Source organism: Cervus elaphus, chromosome X (assembly GCF_910594005.1).
Source record: "Cervus elaphus chromosome X, mCerEla1.1, whole genome shotgun sequence".
Lineage (NCBI taxonomy): Eukaryota > Metazoa > Chordata > Mammalia > Artiodactyla > Cervidae > Cervus > Cervus elaphus.
The window spans coordinates 37,788,780-37,810,747 of NC_057848.1; the positions used below are offsets into that span (position 1 = coordinate 37,788,780).

General features: G+C 35.2%; 1 protein-coding gene across 3 annotated transcripts in view; it reads left to right on the plus strand.

Moving 5' to 3' along the window:
- HTR2C (5-hydroxytryptamine receptor 2C) overlaps window positions 1-21,968 on the plus strand; it is a 329,358-nt gene that overhangs the window by 217,860 nt on the left and 89,530 nt on the right. For 2 of the 3 annotated variants that reach the window (XM_043896129.1, XM_043896128.1), the window contains one exon: window positions 19,840-20,040. In XM_043896129.1, the coding sequence (XP_043752064.1) occupies window positions 19,840-20,040 (201 nt within the window). The remainder of the gene's footprint in view (window positions 1-19,839; window positions 20,041-21,968) is intronic. The other variant, XM_043896130.1, reaches the window with a different exon arrangement.

Here is a 21,968-nt window from a genome sequence, read left to right on the forward strand (position 1 = left end):
CATAGAAAAATTCTCAATAAATCACAATACAGATTGTATTAACAGGGTTAAATCATGGCTTTTGATATGTATATTCAAATACAAATTATCAACTACATCACTTCGAGTATTAATATCACCAAACCTTAGGGGTTTTGGCTTTGATCTGTAACTAATTTATAAGGTTATTGTGATACATAAGTAATGTAATCTATAAAGTTTCCTGGAAAAAATTATACTTTAATGCTAGTTTCTTTTTATCTAATGAATTTAAGGATTTTTAAACATATTATGAAATATATAAATATGGCATTGCAGTAAGTTAAATACAATAAACTCATCCTGGTAAAGGCTGAAAATCATTTAATAAATTCAGTGCATATTTCTAATAAACATTTTTCAAAGATAGAAATAGAAAAGCTATTTCTTAATATATTCTAAAAGTCAGTATAATAATAATGTTGGATGTAGGATTAAACATATAAAAACATTTAAAAAAGTTAAGTCTAGTAGTAGGTCATACTATTTATGATAAATGAAACATCAAAAATCAATGATAAAAGAAAACATGTTAAATTTAAATTCTCACTTCATTTCACACATGAAAATAAATTCTATGAGAGATTAAAAAGTTGACTAAAACCTATCCAAGTAAAAACAAGAAGAAATTGAAAAGGAGAAATTGAAAATATCCCAAGTATGGGATATTTACCTAACATCTAAGATGAAGAAACCATAGATGATTACACAAATGAGAAGACTGAGATATTTGGCTACATAAAAATATAACATTGCTGACGATGGCAACATTTTTTAAAATATAAAGTAGAACATCACTAATTATCAGAGAAATGGAAAACTACAATGACCTCATACCAGTCAGAATGGCCACCATAAATTCTGAGAGGGTGTGGAGAAAAGAGAACCCTCCTACACTGTTGGTGGCCATGTAAATTGGTACAAACACTATGGGCAATAGTATGGAGGTTCTTTAAAATAAAAAAAAATAGAACTACCACATGATCCAGCAATCCCACTACCTAGGCAGATATTCAGAGAAAACCATAAATCAAAAAGATGCATACACCCGAATGTTCATAGCAGCACAATTTACAATAGCCAAGACATGGAAACAACATAAATGTCCTTTGCCAGAAGAATGAATAAGGAATATGTGGTGTACACACACACACACACACACACACACACACCCCAAGGAATATTACTCAGCCATTAAAAAGAATGAAACAATGTCATTGCAGTAACATGGGTGGACCTAGAGATTATCATATGCTAAGTGAAGTTTTTTAGTCATAGTAAGACAAATATAAAACATCACTCATATGTAGAATCTAATTTTAAAATGATGCAGGGATTTCCCTGGTGGTCAAGTGGTTAAGAATCTGCCTGCCAATGCAGAGACAGGGGTTCAATCCCTGGTCTGGGAGGATTCCACGTGCTGTAGGACAGCTAAGCTCATGTGCCACAACTGCTGAGCCCCTACTCTAGAGCCAAGGAGCTGCAACTAATGAAGTTGGTGCACCCTGGAGCCCGTGCTCTGCCGCAAGAGAAGCCACCACAATGAGAAGCATATGCACCACAACAAAGAGTGACCCCAGCTCACTGCAACTAGGGAAAGCCTGAACACAGCAACGAATACCCAGCACAGCCAAAAATAAATAAATTTTTAAAATTCAAAGAAATACTAAAAATGAACTTATTTATAAAACAGAAACAGACTTACAGATATCAAAAACAAACTTAGGGCTACCAAAGGGGAAACATGGTGGGGGGATAAATCAGGAACTTGGGATTAACATACACACATCACTATATATAAGATAGATAACCAACAAAGACCTATTGTGTAGCACAGAGAACCCTACTCAATATTTTGTGGTAAAATATATGAGAAATAATCCAAAAAAGAATGAATATATACATATGTATAACTTAATCACTTTGCAGTACACCTGAAACTAAAACACTGTAAATCAACTATATTCCAATAATTTTTTTTAAATGTAAAACAGACTGGGATAAAAGAATTGCAATAAGGAACAAACATAAGCAATATTATAAGATAAAGCAATGATTGATATAAACTATTTGAGACAACTATGTTAAAATACTCTATTATAAAATATACCTATAGTTTTATTTATAAGAATAGTATATAATGCATCCCCTAGATACTGGATAATTAATATGGATATGATGTTCCCATATTCTCATTCATACTTCCATTCAAAATCACCATTTCCATTCTCTGTATTAATAATACAATCTGTGTGAAAAATTTTCTACAATTTCTAAACTATATCAGATTATAAAATTTTAAGATGTGCTAATAACACAAATTACAGGTGAATATCAGTCTTTATTCCTTCCAAAATTCTCTCTTCATTAAAAGCAACAAGAAATTTTACAAAAACTGTCAGAATCAACTAATCTGGGACTCTGGAAGTTACCTAAAAGCTTAAAGCAAGCCAGGTAGTGCTTAGTCAAGAAAAATGACTGAATTTTTATTAGAACAGCAGTCTCTGTAGCATTTTATCTTGCCTAATTTCATGACCCCTCTCAGGCTCCAGGGTAGCCTTGAAAACCAAGAGCCTGCAATCTCAGTGTAAACTAGCAGCCTGATACCTACCAGAGCGGACCAGAGTTAGCAAACTCCTTCAGAGCCTCATTTCCAGACAGTTGTCATTGTTTGACATGTCTGGTGAGTCCCTGGAAGAATTACCACCAATGCTTCGAATACTTTTTCAAAAATTTAAAAAAAAAAGAGGAATTCTTTCCTACTCTTTTTATGAAACTGATATTATCCTGATACCAAAACCAGACAAATGTAGCACAAGAAAAAAAAAAGAAACTATAGATCAATAACCTGTATGAATATAGATGCAAATACCCTCAACAAAATATTAGCAAATGGAATCCAGCAAGATATGAAAAAGGTTGGACACCAACAAAATGGGTATTATCCCAGAAATGCAAAATTGGAGCAGTGTTCTCAGGTGGTACCGTGGATCTGTCTCTTGCTTCAACAGTGTTTGGACAGAATGGACCCAGGGACAGCCCCCTTTTCCAGCTGCCGACCACCCTCCAACCTTTTTTCCAGTTGTAACCTCTGGAACCAGCCACTCAGCCATCCTCGGCCACTGGACTAGCCAACACCATATTTTGAGCTTAACTCCTTATGACCAAACAGCCCTGATTCCTCAGAATTATTTCACTGAGGTGGAGGCTACCATCAACCACGGGGTCAATGGCATCTGGGTCCCCCTACACCTACCTCTCTATGGGCTTCTATTTCCACTGCCAGGATATGGCTCTGGACAGTGTGAGCCACTTTTTCTGAGTTGGCCAAGAAGGAGCAGGGCCCCTAACATCTCTTGAAGGTGGAAAACCAGCACGGTATCCCATGCCCTCTTCTAGGATGTGCAGAAGCCATCCCAAGATGAATGGGATAAAACTCTGGACAATAAGGAAGCTGCCACAGCCCTGGAGAAGAACCTGAGCCAGGCCCTTGTGGACCTTCATGTCTTGGGTTCGGCCCCCCGAAGACCTCCATCCCTGTGACTTTGTAGAGAGCCGCTTCCTGGAGGAGCAGTTGACATTCATCAAGTAGGTTACAACTACCTGATCAGCCCCATCCCCCCCCCCCACCCCAACAGGCTGCCAGAGTAGTGGAGGGCGGGGAGAAGGTGGGAGCTGAGCCAATAGCTGAAACTCATCAAGTAGATGGCAACCACCTGACTAACCTCCACAGGTTGGCTGGTCCCCTGGTTGGGCTGGGCAAATATCTCTTTGAAAGGTTCACCCTCCAGCACCACTAGGAGCCCAACGGTCTTTGAGGAGCCCCTCTGGAGTCAGGGCTGCACCTGAAGCCTCTCTCTGCATCCACTGGGCAGATTTTTAACCATCCTGGAGCCTCGCCCAATCCTTGCACCAAATGGAAACAATAAAACTTTTGCAGCAAAAAAGAAAAAACAAAAAGCAAAATTGGTTCAACCTGAGAAAATCAATGGCAACCCACTCCAGTACTCTTGCCTGGAAAATCCCATGGATGGAGGAGCCTGGTGGGCTGCCGTCTCTGGGGTCGCACAGAGTCGGACACGACTGAAGCGACTTAGCAGCAGCCCCAGCAGAGAAAATCAATCAATATAATGCAGCTTATTAACAGAATAAAAGAAAAAAAAATAACCTCACTACCTTAACAGACTCAAAAAAGCATTCAATAAAATCCAACCCCCTTTTGTGATAAAAAGAACAAAGTAGAAATAGAAGGGAACTTCCTCAGCCTGATCAAGAACTTTGTGTAAAGTGAAGGATACATGTGTATGAGCTTGTGTTCATTTGAACTACAGGCCTTTGATTTCTATTGAAAATGGAGGATCTCAGTACCTAATGAAATGAAACTTCAAATGTTCAGATTCACCATGAAATTTTCTTAGTGACTTGAGTGAAATGTTGTTTAAATTTCCCTCTCTTTAATACTAATGTTTTTCAAAAATCTAATTAGGATCCCCACTAACATGCTCATTTTATGCAGCTAAAACAGAAATCTTTTTTGTGTACCTGGATTATTTTTTTCAATTCCCAACCTGACCCTAATATAGAGAGAATTAGCTCTATCCCTGATAATGCCAAGCAGCAGCATTGAAGATAACACTAAATCATCTCCATCAATCCTCAACCACATCAGTTCCCCCTTCCTAGCTCTCAAGGTCAGGCACTGGCTAACTATATCCATGTGCCAAATTGTGCTGGCTACAGCTAATGATACATAAAGTTTTCTTGAACATAGTCATACCTATTCTTTCAAGGATCACTGCTTTCACCCTACCAAAGGAGAGTTGAGTAGTTACGAAGACTAAAATACATATTTAGCCCCTTACAGAAAATATTTGCCATTCTCTGGCTTTAAATGCCGTTCAAAAATCCTAAGTTTTTGCTTGCTTTCTTGGTTTTGTTTTTCCTTTGGCTTTCTTCTCTCAATTGCTGCATGTGAATTTTGCCCAGTTTAGTTTTCTATCTTATAATATTTCTCACTATACTATAAAATCATGAGAACAAATATAATGTTTGCCTTCTGTATCATTATCTCCATCTACCTATTATGTATTAAGAACTTAATATTTATTAAATACATATTTCAATGCCACATCGGTAAAACACCTTAGACTTATTTTGGAGCAAAGGAGAGAATAAACCCTAAATTAATAAAATATACCAGTTCTCCTAAAATTCATTTCAACATATATCTACAATACTAACAATTCAAATGAATAATTTGAGTAATGTATTACTATGAAAAGAACATATCTGTTTTACAATATAGTAGTTACTTCATTACTTGGCTCCTGAAACACATTGTCGCTGGTTTTGTGTTTTTTAAAAGCAAACTTGTGAAATTTTAGGGAAATATTTTTAAATGACAATATTTTCATTGTAAACCACAATATTTTAGTCATTATATGTACATGTATATATATACATAGAGAGAGAGAGAAAGAGAGTTTGTCTTTATGAAATTGTATTTTAGTATTGCCAATATTGTTCTCTGGTCCCCATTAAGAAGCTTTAGAAGGAGTTTCTGTTTTCTGTTAATTAAAATTTCACAGTAACTTTTAATATATTTTCATTTTTCTGCAGAGTGAACCATTTGAATAGAGAATAAGTAAAAAACAAAAAGCTTTAGTAAACCTTAGGATGTGGGATGTTTGAAAATTGGTCATATGAAAAGTACTGATTAAGTATGGGTTTCAACCTGTGATGTAAAAGAAGGGAGTTCATGGGGGCATTCAAGGTTAATACCTGGAGTTCACTTGAAGATGTATTTCCAAGCCTTGGGTATTCACTGCAAATAATCAAGAGGATTACTAACTAGAGAGAGCAGATAATGAGTATGGGTTATAAGTTCACAAACAGCAGTTACTAAGGTGCTCTAAATAAGGCTGTAGATGGTGTCTTTTTGACCTTGCTACTTTGAGTGTTCTAAAACCATGATTCCTAGTCAGGGCTTTAAGAAATCTGCCAAGTATCTGGCAGTGTGTTGTCAATACTAGTATCAGTAGCAATTAATTCAGACTTGATTAGATTTTTAGTAAATATTAACATATAAATATAAGATAAAAGTAAATTGATTTTGTAGACTTTGTCCTATATCTTTAGCCTAAATGTATTGTAGAAAATGTATCCCACCAAATAGTAAATTAAAGAGTAGCAACCAAAGAAGTTAGAAACACTGACCTAAGCATTTCTAATGATAAATTATTTGGTTAGGGATGCTGCTGCTGCTGCTGCTGCTAGGTCACTTCAGTCATGTCCGACTCTGTGGGACCCCATAGACAGCAGCCCACCAGGCTCCCCCATCCCTGAGATTCTCCAGGCAAGAACACTGGAGTGAGTTGCCATTTCCTTCTCCAATGCATGAAAGTGAAAAATGAAAGTGAAGTCGCTCAGTCGTGTCCGACTCTTAGGAACCCCATGGCCTGCAGCCTACCAGGCTCCTCTGTCCATGGGATTTTCCAGGCAAGAGTACTGTAGTGGGTTGTCAGTGTCTTCTCCTGGTTAGGGATGAGTTATTCATTATTTGGAATACTAATTGTTAATAAAAAGTGCATTTTAGTATTAATGAATATGTTATAGAAATCTAAAGCATTGTTATTAAAAATTTACTCAAAAGAACATTTTATGTTTACTTTGGTCTTTAGTGAACATTAGAATGATGGGGTGGTCATGATACTTATCACTCAAGTATCTAAGAACTATCAAAATTTAATCCTGCTAGTATCATCAAGATGATAAATTATGAATACTTAATACATTTTAAAGTATATTTTCTCCTATTGATTTAGCAATCACCTTACATAAATGACACAAATAGGCTTTTCCTCTCTTTGGAATGTAAAGTACCACATTATGGGTGAACTTAATGTATTAAAATGAAGCCAAGACCAAAAAAATCTAGAGGCATAAATTTAAAACCACAACAATATCTTACTCCCTTATGTGCATTGTTTCTTTTTCTTCCACTACTGTGCTAGAGTGGGCCTTCCAGGTGTCTCAGTGGTAAAGAATCCGCCTGCCAATGCAGGCAGGAGGTGCAGGAGATGGGGGTTCGATCCCTGGGTCAGGAAGATCCCCTGGAGGAGAATACTCCAGTATTCTTAGCCTGGAAAATCCCATGGACAGAGGAGCCTAATGGGTTACAGTCCTTGGGGTCGCAAAGAGTCAGACACGACTGAAAATGAAAAATACCTAATACTTACTATAGTAGAGTAGAGCCCCTAATACAAATAACAAAAATTCTCATTAATGTATACTTGGTTAGGCAGAGAGCTCCAGGAAAATACTCACTATTTCTTCTTTGTCCTTCTCCCTTTCCCACCCAAGATACATGAAATTGTTGAGTCTTCCATTCCCTGGAAAAAAATATCAACAAAGAAATGGAAATCTTTGCCATATTCCCCTAGGAAAAGACTTGAAGTCAACTCAAAAGTAACTAGCTCTATTGCAAATCATGTGGGAAACTCCAGGGTAGATGGGTTAAAGGACTATTTCAGGGGAGCAAGTCCAGGATGTTTTTTTAAAAGATATTAAACATCATATTGAACCTTTCAGGTGTTAGGTGCTGGTGGAACTGAAGATTCATGAATTTTTACAGGTATAGAAGTTCTCAGAGCTGAGAGGCTTGAGATAGGATAGTACATAAAGCAAAATTTGTTCAGCTAAAAGAACGAGGCTGACAGAGTCTGTCTTTAGCTAAGTTTATTTATTTCAAAGTATGGTGATCAGCTTGCATAGCCATGGAGCAGTGAGTCTCAGGATGTTGCTTCTAGACCTATGCTTTTTGCAAATAACTTGTGATACATATAAGATAGTTAATTTCAACTAGGATAACCTTGGATAACTGGAATAAGTGTATATAGCCCGAGTAGGGTCTTTGAGGAATAGAATTGCCTCTACTGTAGTATAAGAAGTCTATGTTTATATTATTTAGAATGGATTATGTAATTCAGAGGTTTATGTTATTTATTTCATGAGGGTTGACAGAATTGGGAGTGGAACTGGAGAGTGTTTGTAACCCGTGATGTATCTTGGCATGCATGTCAAGAGAATTTTATCTTTTAATTTAAGTTGATGGAAAATTATATTGTTAGCGACACTAGGCTTAAGTTTGAGTATGAGGTAGGTTATCAGTTACCAACCTTCTAGATCATTTAGGCTATTAGTAATCACAGCCCGTTCACCGGGAACAGATGACCAGTTTGGAAGAGGTCTTCCTGAAATGATTCACACAAAGATGCATCAAGCAAGAAGCCCTTCGACAGAAACTAAAACTTCATGATGCAGCAGCTAACCTTTACATGGGCGGGGAGGTTGAACATCCTGCATAGTGCTGCCAGGAAATCCTTATTTTATACTAAGGGGGGCTGGCTGGTTGCATATGTAGGATGTCCCATCTCCCAGCCCACATCGTCAGGACATATACCAGAAAACACCACTCTTCCTCACTGCAGAAGCATAAAATCTACGTGCCAAGGAAGTACAGATGCTGAACTACATCGCTAGAGAGGCATTCTGACAGGTCTTCCTTAGAGGGTAGAGTACTGTGTTCTATGACCTTGGCTTGTAAGAGACAGTGATGTTTGAGTGGATCTGTAAGCCCGGGGCCAATAGGAAATCATTGAACTATATTAGTGTGCAGATGAAGGCTTCCCTGATGGCTCAGTGAGTAAAGAATCTGCCTGCAGTACAGGAGATACAGGAGACAAGGATTTGATCCCTGGGCCAGGAAAAATCCCCTGGAGAAGGAAATGGCAACTCACTCCAGTATTCTTGCCTGGAAAGTCCCATGGACAGAGGAGCCTGGCAGGATACAGTCCACGGGGTCACAAAGAGTCAGACATGACTTAGTGATAGAGAAGGGCCTGCAGAGTTGCCAGCAACTCTACAGCATACAGGTAATGCCTCCAGAATTGCAGCTCCTCCTCTCAGCACTACCAAGGTAGTGGAGTTTAGTAGTTGGACAAATTTACTTAGGGTCAGTTTACTCAGAGTAGATAGAAGGAGAGAGAATTTACTTTCTACTGCAGAAAGAAGCAAAGGTTATAGCCTAAAAAGTAGTCCAGAATTTCAGGTCTGAGTGACAAGGTAAAATTTTTTAAATGTCTGAATTTCAGAAGCAAAAGAAGATCCAGTAATTCTAAATCAAGTTCAAGTGGGTGGAAACACAGTCTAGTATCAGAAAAGAATCAAATTGCAAGGGGAAGGGTGTGATTACAAGGGAGAAAGTTCATGGCGTTCCCTGAAAACATTTAGAAGAAATAATTGATGTAAGATGCAGAATGCAATGATATCCAGGGAACTCTGTCAAGGGCAAAGTGATAGGAAACATCAAGAATGTTCTGAGTCCTCAAAAACATGGGATCAGGAATAAAATAGTAAAGCAAAATTCAGCCAATCATATGGGCTAGACCCTTCTATTTCTGGATTCCCTAAGGAGGATAATTTTAGAATTAAAAAAAAATAAGTCCGTATATTTATTGAATTTATTTATTTAATAAAATATATTTAAATGGAACAAATATAGCCTTATTAAAATTACATTGTTATACTTAATTTCTCAATTTTCTCCATGGACCTGTGTATGGAAATTACTGATCTATAAGAGATGTTGCTGACAGTCAATTCTGTCAATAGCATCAACTTGAGTGACAGCCTAGGATTCCATTAAGTTTTCCAGACTTTAAGTTAGGGTGGAACTGGTCCTTAACTTAAAAGACTGGCCATCTAAAAAGACTTTGGAGTTCTAAAAAGTCTTTATTCAGATGAATTCAAATCTGGGTTAAGTTTTTAGTAAACTGTCCCGGCTTTGGCAGTCTTCACAGAGTGCAAGTGAGCCAATGTTAGGCTGAGGAAAAGGCTGACTCAGGTTTGGGGATTTAGAGCACTTGTATCCTTCTTTTGTTGTTTTCATTTTTTCTTAGGAGCACATTCTCCACTGAAATCCTTGCCTCAGTGCATTGCTCAGAAAATTTGTGATTTCATGTCTAAGGACTCCAAAACCCTACAAAATTTATGGACAAATCATTCTTGATTTTTGTTTTATTGGAGGAAAATTGCTTTACAATGTTTTGATGATTTCTGCTGTACAACAACACAAATCGGCCATAATTATACCTATATCGCCTCCCTCTTGAGCTTCCTTCCCCTTCCTGCATCCCATCCCTCTAGGTCATCACAGAGTGCCAGGCTGGGCTCCTTTTTTTATATAGCAACTTCTCATCAGCTATCTATTTTACACATGGTAGTGCTATGCTGCTTTCTCCATTAGTCCCATCCTCTATTCCCCCACTGTGTCCACAAGTCCATTCTTTCTATCTGCGTCTCCATGCCTTCCCTGCAAATAAATACCATTTTCCAGTATTCCATATATATGCATTAATATATTTGTCTATAATTATAATCCCCTTATAACTATCTGTAGAGTCTACAGAGTTATTTCTTCTTTCATCACTGATATTGGTACTTTGTGTCTTCTACTTTTATTTATTCTTCAATCTGACTAAAAGTTTATCAATTTTATAAAATCTTTTCAAATAACCAACATTTCATTTCATTTCATTTGATGTCATTGAATTTCCTCAATTTCATTAATTGCTGCTTTTGTAGTTATTACCTCATTTCTTCTGATACTTTGGATTTAACTTTTACCCTTCTTTGTCCATTTAATATAGAAGCATAGATCATGGATTTGAGATATTTTTTTCCTTTATAAAATAAGTCATTAATGTTAGAAATTCCCCTCTGAGTACTGCTTTAACACCATCACACAAATTTTGATGCTTTAATTTTTACTTAGTTCAAATTATTTTCTAATATAATTTGTCTTCCTTTTTGAAACATGGATTGTGGGGAACTGTGTTGTTTAATTGCCAGATACTTTGACTTTTTCCAGGGATCTTTTTGTTACTGGTTTTTAGGTTTATTCTGTTGTGGTCAGAGAATTATACATTGTATAATATCAATTATATTAATTTCTTAAGATTTAATTTATTGTATTTCTTCCCATGAACTCTTGCAAAGTATGTGTATATATCATTGTTGCATAGAGTGTTCTGCAAATGTCAATTTGTTGTAGTTTGTTCTTAATGCTGTTCAGTTCTTTCATACCATTAGTAATTTTCTGTTTGCTTGTTATATCAATTACTGAGGAAAAGATACTGAAATCTCAAGTATAATTGTGATTGTACTTTTTTCTCACTAAGGAATGCACACTTTATTTATAGAACTATAAAGAAATGTTGTTACTGATTACTGTAAATACCAGGACTGTGGTTAATTTGTGGAGGTGAAGAGTTTACTATTCAGTCAGACCACATGGAAGGGCTTCTAAGGTGGCTGGAAAAGTGCTATTTACTTTTTTTTGCTAATATATATATATCATGAAATTTATCCTTTTAACCATTTTTAAACATACGTTTCAGTAACATTATGTATATTTACACTATTGTGAAGCCATCACCACTATCCATTTCCAGAATTCATCATTCCAAATTGAAACTCTGAACTCATTAAACAATAACTCCTCATACTACTTTCCTCCACCTGCTACCATTCTACTTTCTGTCTCCGTGAATTTGACTATTTTAGGAACCTCATGTAAGTGGAATTGTCCCTTTGTGTCTGACTTATTTCACTAAGAATAATGTCTTTAAGTTTCCTCCATGTTGTAGCATGTATCTTAATTTCATTCTTTTGAAGATGAAACAATATTCCATTGTATATATGTGTGTGTGTGTGTGTAGTGATTGTACTTCTGATTTCTTTCTTTTCTATTTTTTTTTGCTTCATGAAATTTGAAGCTCTGCTATTAGGTACATAAATATTTAGTATGGTTATATCCCCTTGAGGAATTGACACCCTTATCATTATAAAATGGTCTCTGTTATCCCTAGTAATATTCTTTGATATGAAATTTACTTTGTCTAATATTAATATATAACCCCAGCATTCTTTTGATTAGTATTTACAGATTTTATCTTTTTACATTCTCTTACTGTATACCTATCTACATTATATTTAAACTTGTAGGTTTATCATAGACAGTATATGGTATTTTTATACTTTTTTAATCCAACATGGCTAGTTCTTTAAATTGATACAAATTATACCTTATATCATTTACATTTAATGCAGTTATTAATTTGTTTGGAATTATGTCTACTATTTTATCATTTTCTATTTATCCCTTCTCTTTTTAATTACTTTTTTTCCTCTTCTGAATTATTTGGTGGGTCTTGCATTTTATTTTATTATTCCATTTTCATTGATATATTGATTTTTTGCTATATTCTTTGTACAAATTTTAATGATTGTGTTTAGATTAAAATATACATAGCTAACCTGTCATAATTTCCTTGTAATTAATATTTTATTCACTTCAAGTGAATATAAAAATCTTACAACCATATAGGCTCCTTAAGCCTTTGCCTCTTTGTTTTAATTATAATATGGAATTTACCTATATACATTGAGAACCTTCTCAGATGATGTAATAGTTTTTGTTTTTGACAGTCACATATCTTTTAAAGACCTAAGAAAAGAAAAATAATTATTTTATTTTCCCAGACTGTTTAACACTTCTGTTGTTCCTCATTTATTCTTAAAGTTTATAAGTTTTCTATCTTTCTGAAGAACATCATTAAATTTGTTTAAAGTAAGTCTCCTGGCAATCGATTTCTTAGTTTCCTCTACTAAGAAAATCTTTTTATTTTACATTCATTTTCTGAAGATAGTTTCACTGGACATAAAATTCCAAATTGTGATTATACCTTCTGGTCTCTCATGAAAAAGTCATTTTTCTCAGCTGCTTCAAGAATTTTTTTTCTTTATCTTTTGTTTTCACCAGATTATGATGTGTTTAGGTATGATTTTCTTTGGTTTAACCATTTGGGTTTTGCAGAACTTCATAAATTTGTAGATTTATTTTTCATCAAATATGAAATATTTTAGCCCATTATTTCTTCACATAATTTTCTCCTGTACCAATATCTCCTCTCTCCAGATTTCAAAGGCATAAATATTAGGTGTGTTTCATTGGTTGTCCCATAGTTCCTACTGTGCTCATTTAGTTTTAATTTTTTCTCATTCTTGTTCATTTGGATAATTCCTATTGATCTACATTCAGTTTTAATGACTCTTCATCTATCATATCCATTCTTCTATTGAGCCCACACAGTGATTTGTTTTCTTATTTTTTTTCAGCTCTAAACTCTTCATTTGTTTCTTTTTCATAAGTACTACTTCTTATTTGTGAAGTTCTCTTTCTGTTAATTTCAAGACTATCCACCCCTCCTTCATTGAGTATGGTTATGGTACTGATTTAAAGTCTCTGTAAATTTCTGCCCTGTCCAATTTTTAAATTTAATGTAATTGAAATGTATTTAATGCATTACTGTTTATATTTGTTCTTGGGTTTTGTAAGTTATCAAATTTAAGGGGGAGTTCTATTTATCTCTATATAATTAATTAAAGTTTTAATTAGGAATGGCTCCTGTATTTTATAGCATTTTATAAAGTTATTCTTAAGAATAAAGCTCATAAACTTTCTTTACAAATGTTAATATAAGAGACTATATTGGCAGATTTTTGATATTAAATTATCATTACATTCTTGAACTAAATTTTATTTTACTGTGATGTTTTACTCATTTTACTCTTTGCTGAATTCTATTTGTGAATATTTTGTTTGTAATTTTGAATCTATATCAATGAATGCTATTTGTCTCTAGTCTCATTTTTTCAGTATTTTGTAAGTTTTGATACTGACACTATATTATTTTATGAAATGAACTGATGAAATTTTTAAACTTTTTTTACGTTTGGTCATCTTTTCATATATGTTAACTTAAAAACATCAATTATAACTTCTCATTTCCATTTTAGCTTTGGGATTATTTTACAGTTCAACATTCCACATTTCTTAATCATAATCATATATTGGAAAATTGCCATTTCCCCTGTGATGGGGTTATTCCTTTAAACAAGTAACAAATATTTATTGTACCAAGCAAATGTTATCTCCAACATTTCATAGAAATAAATCCCTTTTATTTTTTCATTTGAACAAATGAACTGAAATTTTACAGTGTCTGTTATTCAGTCTTTTTCATTATTATCGATATTGGTGGTGATGCCTGTGAGTTTTGGTTACTAAGGCTGATGTAATCTTTGAATAAATAAATGGGTGAATATAGGAAAATATCTTATGAAACACTATGCAATTTTTGCTTCTGAAAACAAGATTTTATCTCATTCAACTAACTGACCTCCCTCATGGAAATTATGCTATATGGCCTTTTTGCTATGCAATTTCCAACAAACTTTTCACATATTTCTTCTCAGAAATTTGTCTAAAGAAAATACACTTTAGTTCCATTGAGACAACTTGAAAAATACATTTGTCTTCTTACAAAGGCAAACAGAAACTAAATTTTCACTGAAACTCTAAATATTTTGAATTAAAATGTCTGTAGTGAAATCCAGCAAAAACATTTTTGATTAAAAAAAAACCTTAGGGAATAGTTATAATCAGACAAGTTTGAGAAAACTTGGCTTACACAAATTCAGATAAAGTTTTCTGCAATTATTTTTGATAATGAATAATTTAACTCATTCTGTTATTGCTATCTTTGGGATAGTTTTTACTTTAGGTGCTTGTTCATTCCCTTTGTTTTTGGATTTTGCTGTCTTATAGGTTTGGAAGTAGACTTCTTGAAAAACCTGCACAAGGAATATTGTCCTGTATTGTAAAACACAATTGTATTTATTATTTAATAAATGGCGATAGGAAGTACCTTTGTGTTTGCGGAAAAAAATGTCAGATTTGGAGCAAAATTCTGTAGACTTGAACAAGTCTGAAACTTTGAGACACATTTTCCTCACACTGTAGGGTGGTAGAGTTGATACTACAGTTATATGGATTAGAACTAAAAATGAAATACCTAACTAACACTGCTAACACTGTGCTTGGTATAAGATACTATATAATAGCTATTGCCATTTTTGCCATTATTAAATGTGTAATTGCTGAGAACTGAGAACTGACTAGATAGTGGATCTGCAAAGTGGATATGCACCCTATTGAGAATGTATATTGACATATGATGAAGTTGGGGCTTCTCTGATAGCTTAGCTGATAAAGAATCCACCTGCAATGCAGGAGATCCTGATTTGATTCCTGAGTTGGGAAGGCCCTCTGGAGAAGGGATAGGCTACCCACTCCAGTATTCTTGGGCTTTCCTGGTGGCTCAGACAGTAAAGAATCAACCTGCAACATGGGAAACCTGGGCTCAATCCCTGGGTTGGGAAGATCCCCTGGAAAAGAGCATGGCAACCCTTTCCAGTATTCTTGCCAGGAGAATCGCCATGGACAGAGAAGCCTTGAGGATTACCTCCATGGGGTCACAAAGAGTCGGGCATGACTGAGCAACTAAGCACAGCACAGCATGATGAAGTTGGATTTAGGGTTATGTTATAATCTGTTGAGGGGGATATATTCGTTTACAAATTTAATAAATATTTATTGGATACCTGCTTTGTGCTATGCATTGACCTATGTATCATGAATTAATTAGTAGAAAAATAAAACACAGAGAACATTGACCTAATGCATCTTATATTCCAGTGGTTATAGCAACACAATTCTCCACATAATGGCAGTCAGGTGATACTTGTGTATTTGAAACAAAATTGGAAATGTAATTTCTGGCATCAACAACTCAATGGACTTGAGTTTGAGTAAACTCCAGGAGTTGGTGATGGACAAGGAGGCCTGGCATGCTACAGTCCATGGGGTCACAAAGAGTTGGACACTACTGAGCGACTGAACTGAACTGAACTGAATTTCTGCAAATGAAACAGGTTGAGAATACACAAACCCTCAAAACAGTCAATTTCTGGGTGGATACAATCTGAGGAGATTACAAGATAATGATGAACAGAAATGAACATTTATCAATATTTTGTTTAGAATAATTCTTAATAACGTCTTTGATTTCTTTGTTTTGCTCCTTGAATTCCAATGGTTGTTAGTTACACTTCTGGTATTGCCAATAAAAAGTGAAAGTGAAAGTCACTCAGTCGTGTCTGACTCTTTGCAACCCCATGGACTATACAATCTATGGAATTCTCTAGGCCAGAATACTGGAGTGGGTAGCCTTTCCCTTCTCCAGGGAATCTTCCCAACCCAGGGATTAAACCCAGGTCTCCCGCAATGCAGGTGGATTCTTTACCAGCTGAGCCACAAGGGGAGCCCAAGAATACTGGAGTAGGTAGTCTATCCCTTCTCCAGAGGATCTTCCTGACCCAGGAATTGAACCAGGGTCTCCTGCATTGCAGGCAGATTCTTTACCAACTGAGCTATCAGGCAAGCCCATCAACTCTAAACACAATACTAAAACAACTCTAAATGTACAGGAGAAAAACCTAAAACAAAGATTCTGGGGTTTCTTAAGACTTGGAAGAAGTGAACAACACTGGTTGAGTTTACAAATTTCATGACTTATTAGCCAAAGAAGAAGACGCAGTCTATGCCAGGTGAAATACTAACTTCCCCAAAATCTGTAGTTTTAGTAGCTCAAAGGAACCGAAGACAGAGTTTGAAGAAATCTCAAAACTAAAAGTTGAGGGAGAATCTAGGAAAGGACAGAGATAGGGCAAACCACAGATTCTTCTCTGGGGAACCATAAAGTCTGCTTAAATCTCTAGCTGACCTCTGAATCATGCATGTCTAGGGGAAAAAAATCTAAATTCTTGAGTTGCCACATTATGAAGTTCAAAGTATTCAAGTTTCATCAAAGGTAAGAAGAATGCAAAGAAACTAGAAAGTATGACTCCTTCATAGTAAAAAAGAAAATAATACTGAGGAAACCTAGGCATTAGACTTAAATAGACAAAGGCTTTAAATCAATTCTCAAAATGCTCAAATAGCCAAAGGAAACCATGGACAAAGAACTAAAGGAAATAAGGATAATGTCACCTCAACAAAGAATAGCAATAAAGGAATATAAATTATAAAAAGAAATTAAATAAAAATTTGGAGGATGAAAAATACAAAAGCTGAAGTTAAAAATTTGCTAGACTGATTCAACTGCAGAACTGAGCAGAAAGAAGGAAAAATTGAAGAACTTTGAGACAGATCAATTGAGATCAACCAGTGTGAGGAGAAGATAGAGAAAAGATGAAGGAAAATGAACAGCACCCTAGAGACACATGAGACATTATCAAGTTTACTAACACATGTATAATGGTAGTGCCAGAAGAGGAGGAGAAGGGGGAAAACATGCAGAAAGAAATTTAAGGAAATATTGGCCAAAATTTCCCACACTTTGAGGAAAGACATGAATCTACATGTATAAGAAGCTCAATGAACTCTATAAACATATTATTTCAAGAGATCCACACCAAGACTTATGGTCAAAATTATATGGGATCTTTAACAAGATTAATAATGAATTTCTCTTTAGAAACCATGGGGGCCAGAAGGCAGTGATATTGCATATTTAAAGCATGCAAAAACAAAAATTTTGTCAACCAAGAATTCTGTATATGGCAAAACTATAAACTCTACTTCAAAAAATGGAGAAATTGAGACTCAAGGCACAGTAAAGTCAACAAGGTTGACAAACTTTCAACTAGAAATACTATGAAAAAAAGAGAGAAGATACAAATTTCTAAAATTAAAAATGAAAGTGGTGAGGGGCATTATGACTGAACTTAGAGAAATTAAAAGAATTATAAAATAATAAGTGAACAGTTGTACTCCAACAAATCACATAAGCTAAATGAAATGAACAAATTCCTAGAAACAGGCAAACTACTAAAAGTGTCTCAAGAAGAAATAAAGACTCTGATAGAGTGAAGTAAACCAGAAAGATAAAGACCAATACAATATACTAACGCATATATATGGAATTTAGAAAGATGGTAACGATAACCCTATATGCAAAACAGAAAAACAGACACAGATGTACAGAACAGAATTTTGGACTCTGTGGGAGAAGGCGAGGGTGGGATGTTTTGCGAGAACAGAATCAGAACATGTATATTATCTGGTGAAACAGATCACCAGCCCAGGCTGGATGCATAAGACAAGTGCTCGGGCCTGGTGCACTGGGAAGACCCAGAGGAATCGGGTGGAGAGGGAGGTGGGAGGGGGGATCGGGATGGGGAATACATGTAAATCCATGGCTGACTCATGTCAATGTATGGCAAAAACCACTACAATATTGTAAAGTAATTAGCCTCCAACTAATAAAAATAAATGAAAAAAAAAAAAAAAAGAAATAAAGACTCTGATAACAAGTAAAGACATTTCATCAATAATCAAAAAACCTGCCAGCAAGACAAGTCCTGGACCAGATGGCTCCACTGAAAAATTTTATCAATCATTTAAAAGAAGAATTAACACCAGTATTTTTCAAACTCCTACAAAATAAAAGATGAGGGAATAATTGTAACTCTTTCTATGAGACCAGCATTATCCAGATACCAAAGCCAGATTACAAGAAAAGTATAGACCAATGTCACTTTTGAATATAGATGCAAGAAATCCTCAACAAAAGCAAACTAAATTTGGCATCATATTATGCACCATGACCAAGTGTGACTTATCCCAGGAATGAAAGATCGTTTAGCATATAAAAGTCAATTAATGTAATACATCACATGAATACAATGAAGGTAAGAGAAGCACACAATCATCTCTATTGATAGAGAAAAGGTGTTTAGCAAAACCCATCACTCTTTCATGATAAAAACATGCAACAAACTAGGTATAAAAGGAAACTTTCTCAACATGATAAAGGGCATTTATGAAAAACCCACAGTTAACATCCAACTCAATAATGAAAGAATGAAAGATTACTCTTTAAGATCAGGAAAAAGACAAGACATCTGCTTTCACTACTGACACTTAACATTGCACTGGAAATTCTATCTAGAGAAATCAAACAAGAAAGAAAATAAAAGGCAGAGGAAAACTGGAAAAGAAAAAATAAAATTAGCACTTTTCACAGATGACATGATGTTTCATATGGAATATCCTAAAGAACACACACACAAAAATATGGATATAATAAATGAATTCAGCAAAGTTGAAGGATACAAGATTAATACATGAAAATTAATTATAGCTTTTTACAGGAGAAATGAGCAAATCATAAATGAAATTGAGAAAACAATTCCATTTACAAGACCATCCCAAAAAAATCTCAACTGATAAGAGCATCAGTGATAGAAAAGAATGAAGTACTGATAGAAGCTACAAAATGGAAGAACTTTAAAAATACTGTGTTAAGTGAAAGAAGTAAGACACAAAAGATTGCTTGCTGTATGATTTTGATTATATGAAATACCCAGATTAGCTAAATTCAAAAGATAAAAAGCAAATAAGAAATTTTCAGGGGCTGGGGAGGGGGATGGGTAGGGGGGCGAAAAATGGGAAAATGGAGAGTGACTGCTTAATGGGTAGCAGTTTCCTTTTGCAATGATGAAATATTTTAGAACTAGAAAGAGGTGATGGTTGCATGATGATGTGAATGGACTAAATGCTTCAGGATTGTACAACTTAAAATGATTAATATGTAAGTTTTGCCTCAATAAAAAATAATATATGTAACACTGAATGTGTTATTGTTATTGTCATCATCATTACTATGGAAAAACAATGTTTACCAAATTTCATTTCCTTTTAAAAATTTAGATTATGAGAAAAAATAGACTAAAACTATGGTCGGTATAATTTGCATAACATGTTCTTCTTGTCTTCTCTCTGTTCTCTTTCAGATTATGTCTGGCCACTACCTAGATATTTGTGCCCCGTCTGGATTTCTTTAGATGTTTTATTTTCTACAGCGTCCATCATGCACCTCTGCGCTATTTCGCTGGATCGGTATGTAGCAATACGTAATCCTATTGAGCATAGCCGTTTCAATTCACGGACTAAGGCCATCATGAAGATTGCTATTGTTTGGGCAATTTCTTTAGGTAATTAACTTTCTTGGCCAGTAGAATTGCAGCGGCTATGCTCAATACTTTCGGATTATGTACTGTGAACAACGTACAGACGTCGACTGGTAACATTTGCGTTTAATCGGGATTCTTCTAGTTAATGATTATTCTTAACCTATTTATCTGATATTTAGGTTAACAATAATGAAAGAAATGTAAAGCATATGAATATGCAAAAGTAAAGTTTCCGTTTATGCTGCTGAATTATTTTGTGAGTCAAAGTGCCAATGAATTCTGCAACACAGACACATACCTGTGAGATATTTAAAATGATTTGAAGATGACAAAAATATATGGAAAAGTCTAAATTTTTAAAATAGAGCATTTAAATCTTGGAAAAGATAAATCTATCCCAGAATATTAATCTTAACATTTTTACTCTAACTCTGTATCTTCAGTAGAAAATTTTATAGTGCAATACAAATCTTCACAAAGTAAACATGTCTAAATTTATACTGTTAATCTACTTAAAATATACTATTTCCCCCATGTTTTTAAATATATCCTTGAATTCTGGTTATACAAAAAGAAAAACATTTATTGGTTTCTTTGAAAATTTGGGGGAAGTTGAAGGGAGAAAAATGATCATCTTATAGCTTATATTTAAAATATGCATGCCTTCAGTTCAGTCAGTCAGTTCAGTCACTCAGTCATGTCTGACTCTTTGCAACCCCATGGACTGCGGCACACCAGGCCTCCCTGTCCATCACCAACTCCTGGAGTTTACTCAAACTCACGTCCATTGAGTCGGTGATGCCATCCAACCATCTCATCCTCTGTCGTCCCCTTCTCCTCCTGCCTTCAGTCTTTCCCAGCATCAGGGTCTCATCCAATGAGTCACTTCTTCGCTTCAGGTGGCCAAAGTATTGGAGTTTCAGCTTCAGCATCAGTCCTTCCAGTGAATATGCAGGACTGACTTCCTTTAGAATGGACTGGTTGGATCTCCTTGCTGTCCAAGGGACTCTCAAGAGTCTTCTCCAACACCACAGTTCAAAAGCATCAGTTCTTTGGTGCTCAGCTTTCTTTAGAGTCCAACTCTCACATCCATACATGACTATTGGAAAAACCATAGCTTTGACTAGATGGACCTTTGTTGGCAAAGTAATGTCTCTGGTTTTTAATATGCTGTCTAGGTTGGTCATAGCTTTTCTTCCAAGGATTAAGCATCTTTTAATTTCATGGCTGCAGTCACCATCTGCAGTGATTTTGGAGCCCAAAAAATTAAAGTCTGTCACTGTTTCCATTGTTTCCCCATCTATTTGCCGTGAAGTGATGGGACGCTAATATTCAAGTCACAAAATTTAACTGATTGGCATATAAGGGCTTTTACAATCCATTTTTTTTCCTTTTATTTTTTCTCTTCCAGTTGAAATTTACAGTTAGTGTCTCATTAAATAATTCTTCTTCAAAGTTACGTTTCTGTAAAAGATTCCAGTAAATTTTATGAGATCAAGACCACGTTTCTGATATCATCGAAAGATTTTTGACTCTGGGTTTATTGATAAAATAAATTTAAGTTTTAAGATTGTTCTATTATAGGTGGCTACACACACACACACACACACACACACACACACACACACACACACACACACACTTTTAGATAAAAAGCAATGAAACATCTCCCAGAAAGAAAAGTGAACCTATATACACAATTTGAACTACATGTTCAAAGGTTTACAGATTTTACCATCTCCATCCTGAAGAGCTTCTCTAGGAAGATGTTAATTCTTGTGGTGCTTACAAAAGAAATACACAGCTAAATTAAATCAGAATATTGAAGCATTCAATTCAGTTCAGTTGCTCAGTCGTGTCTGACTCTTTGCAACCCCGTGAACTGCAGCATGCCAGGCTTCCCTGTCCATCACCAACTCCCAGGGCTTACTCAAACTTATGTCCATCGA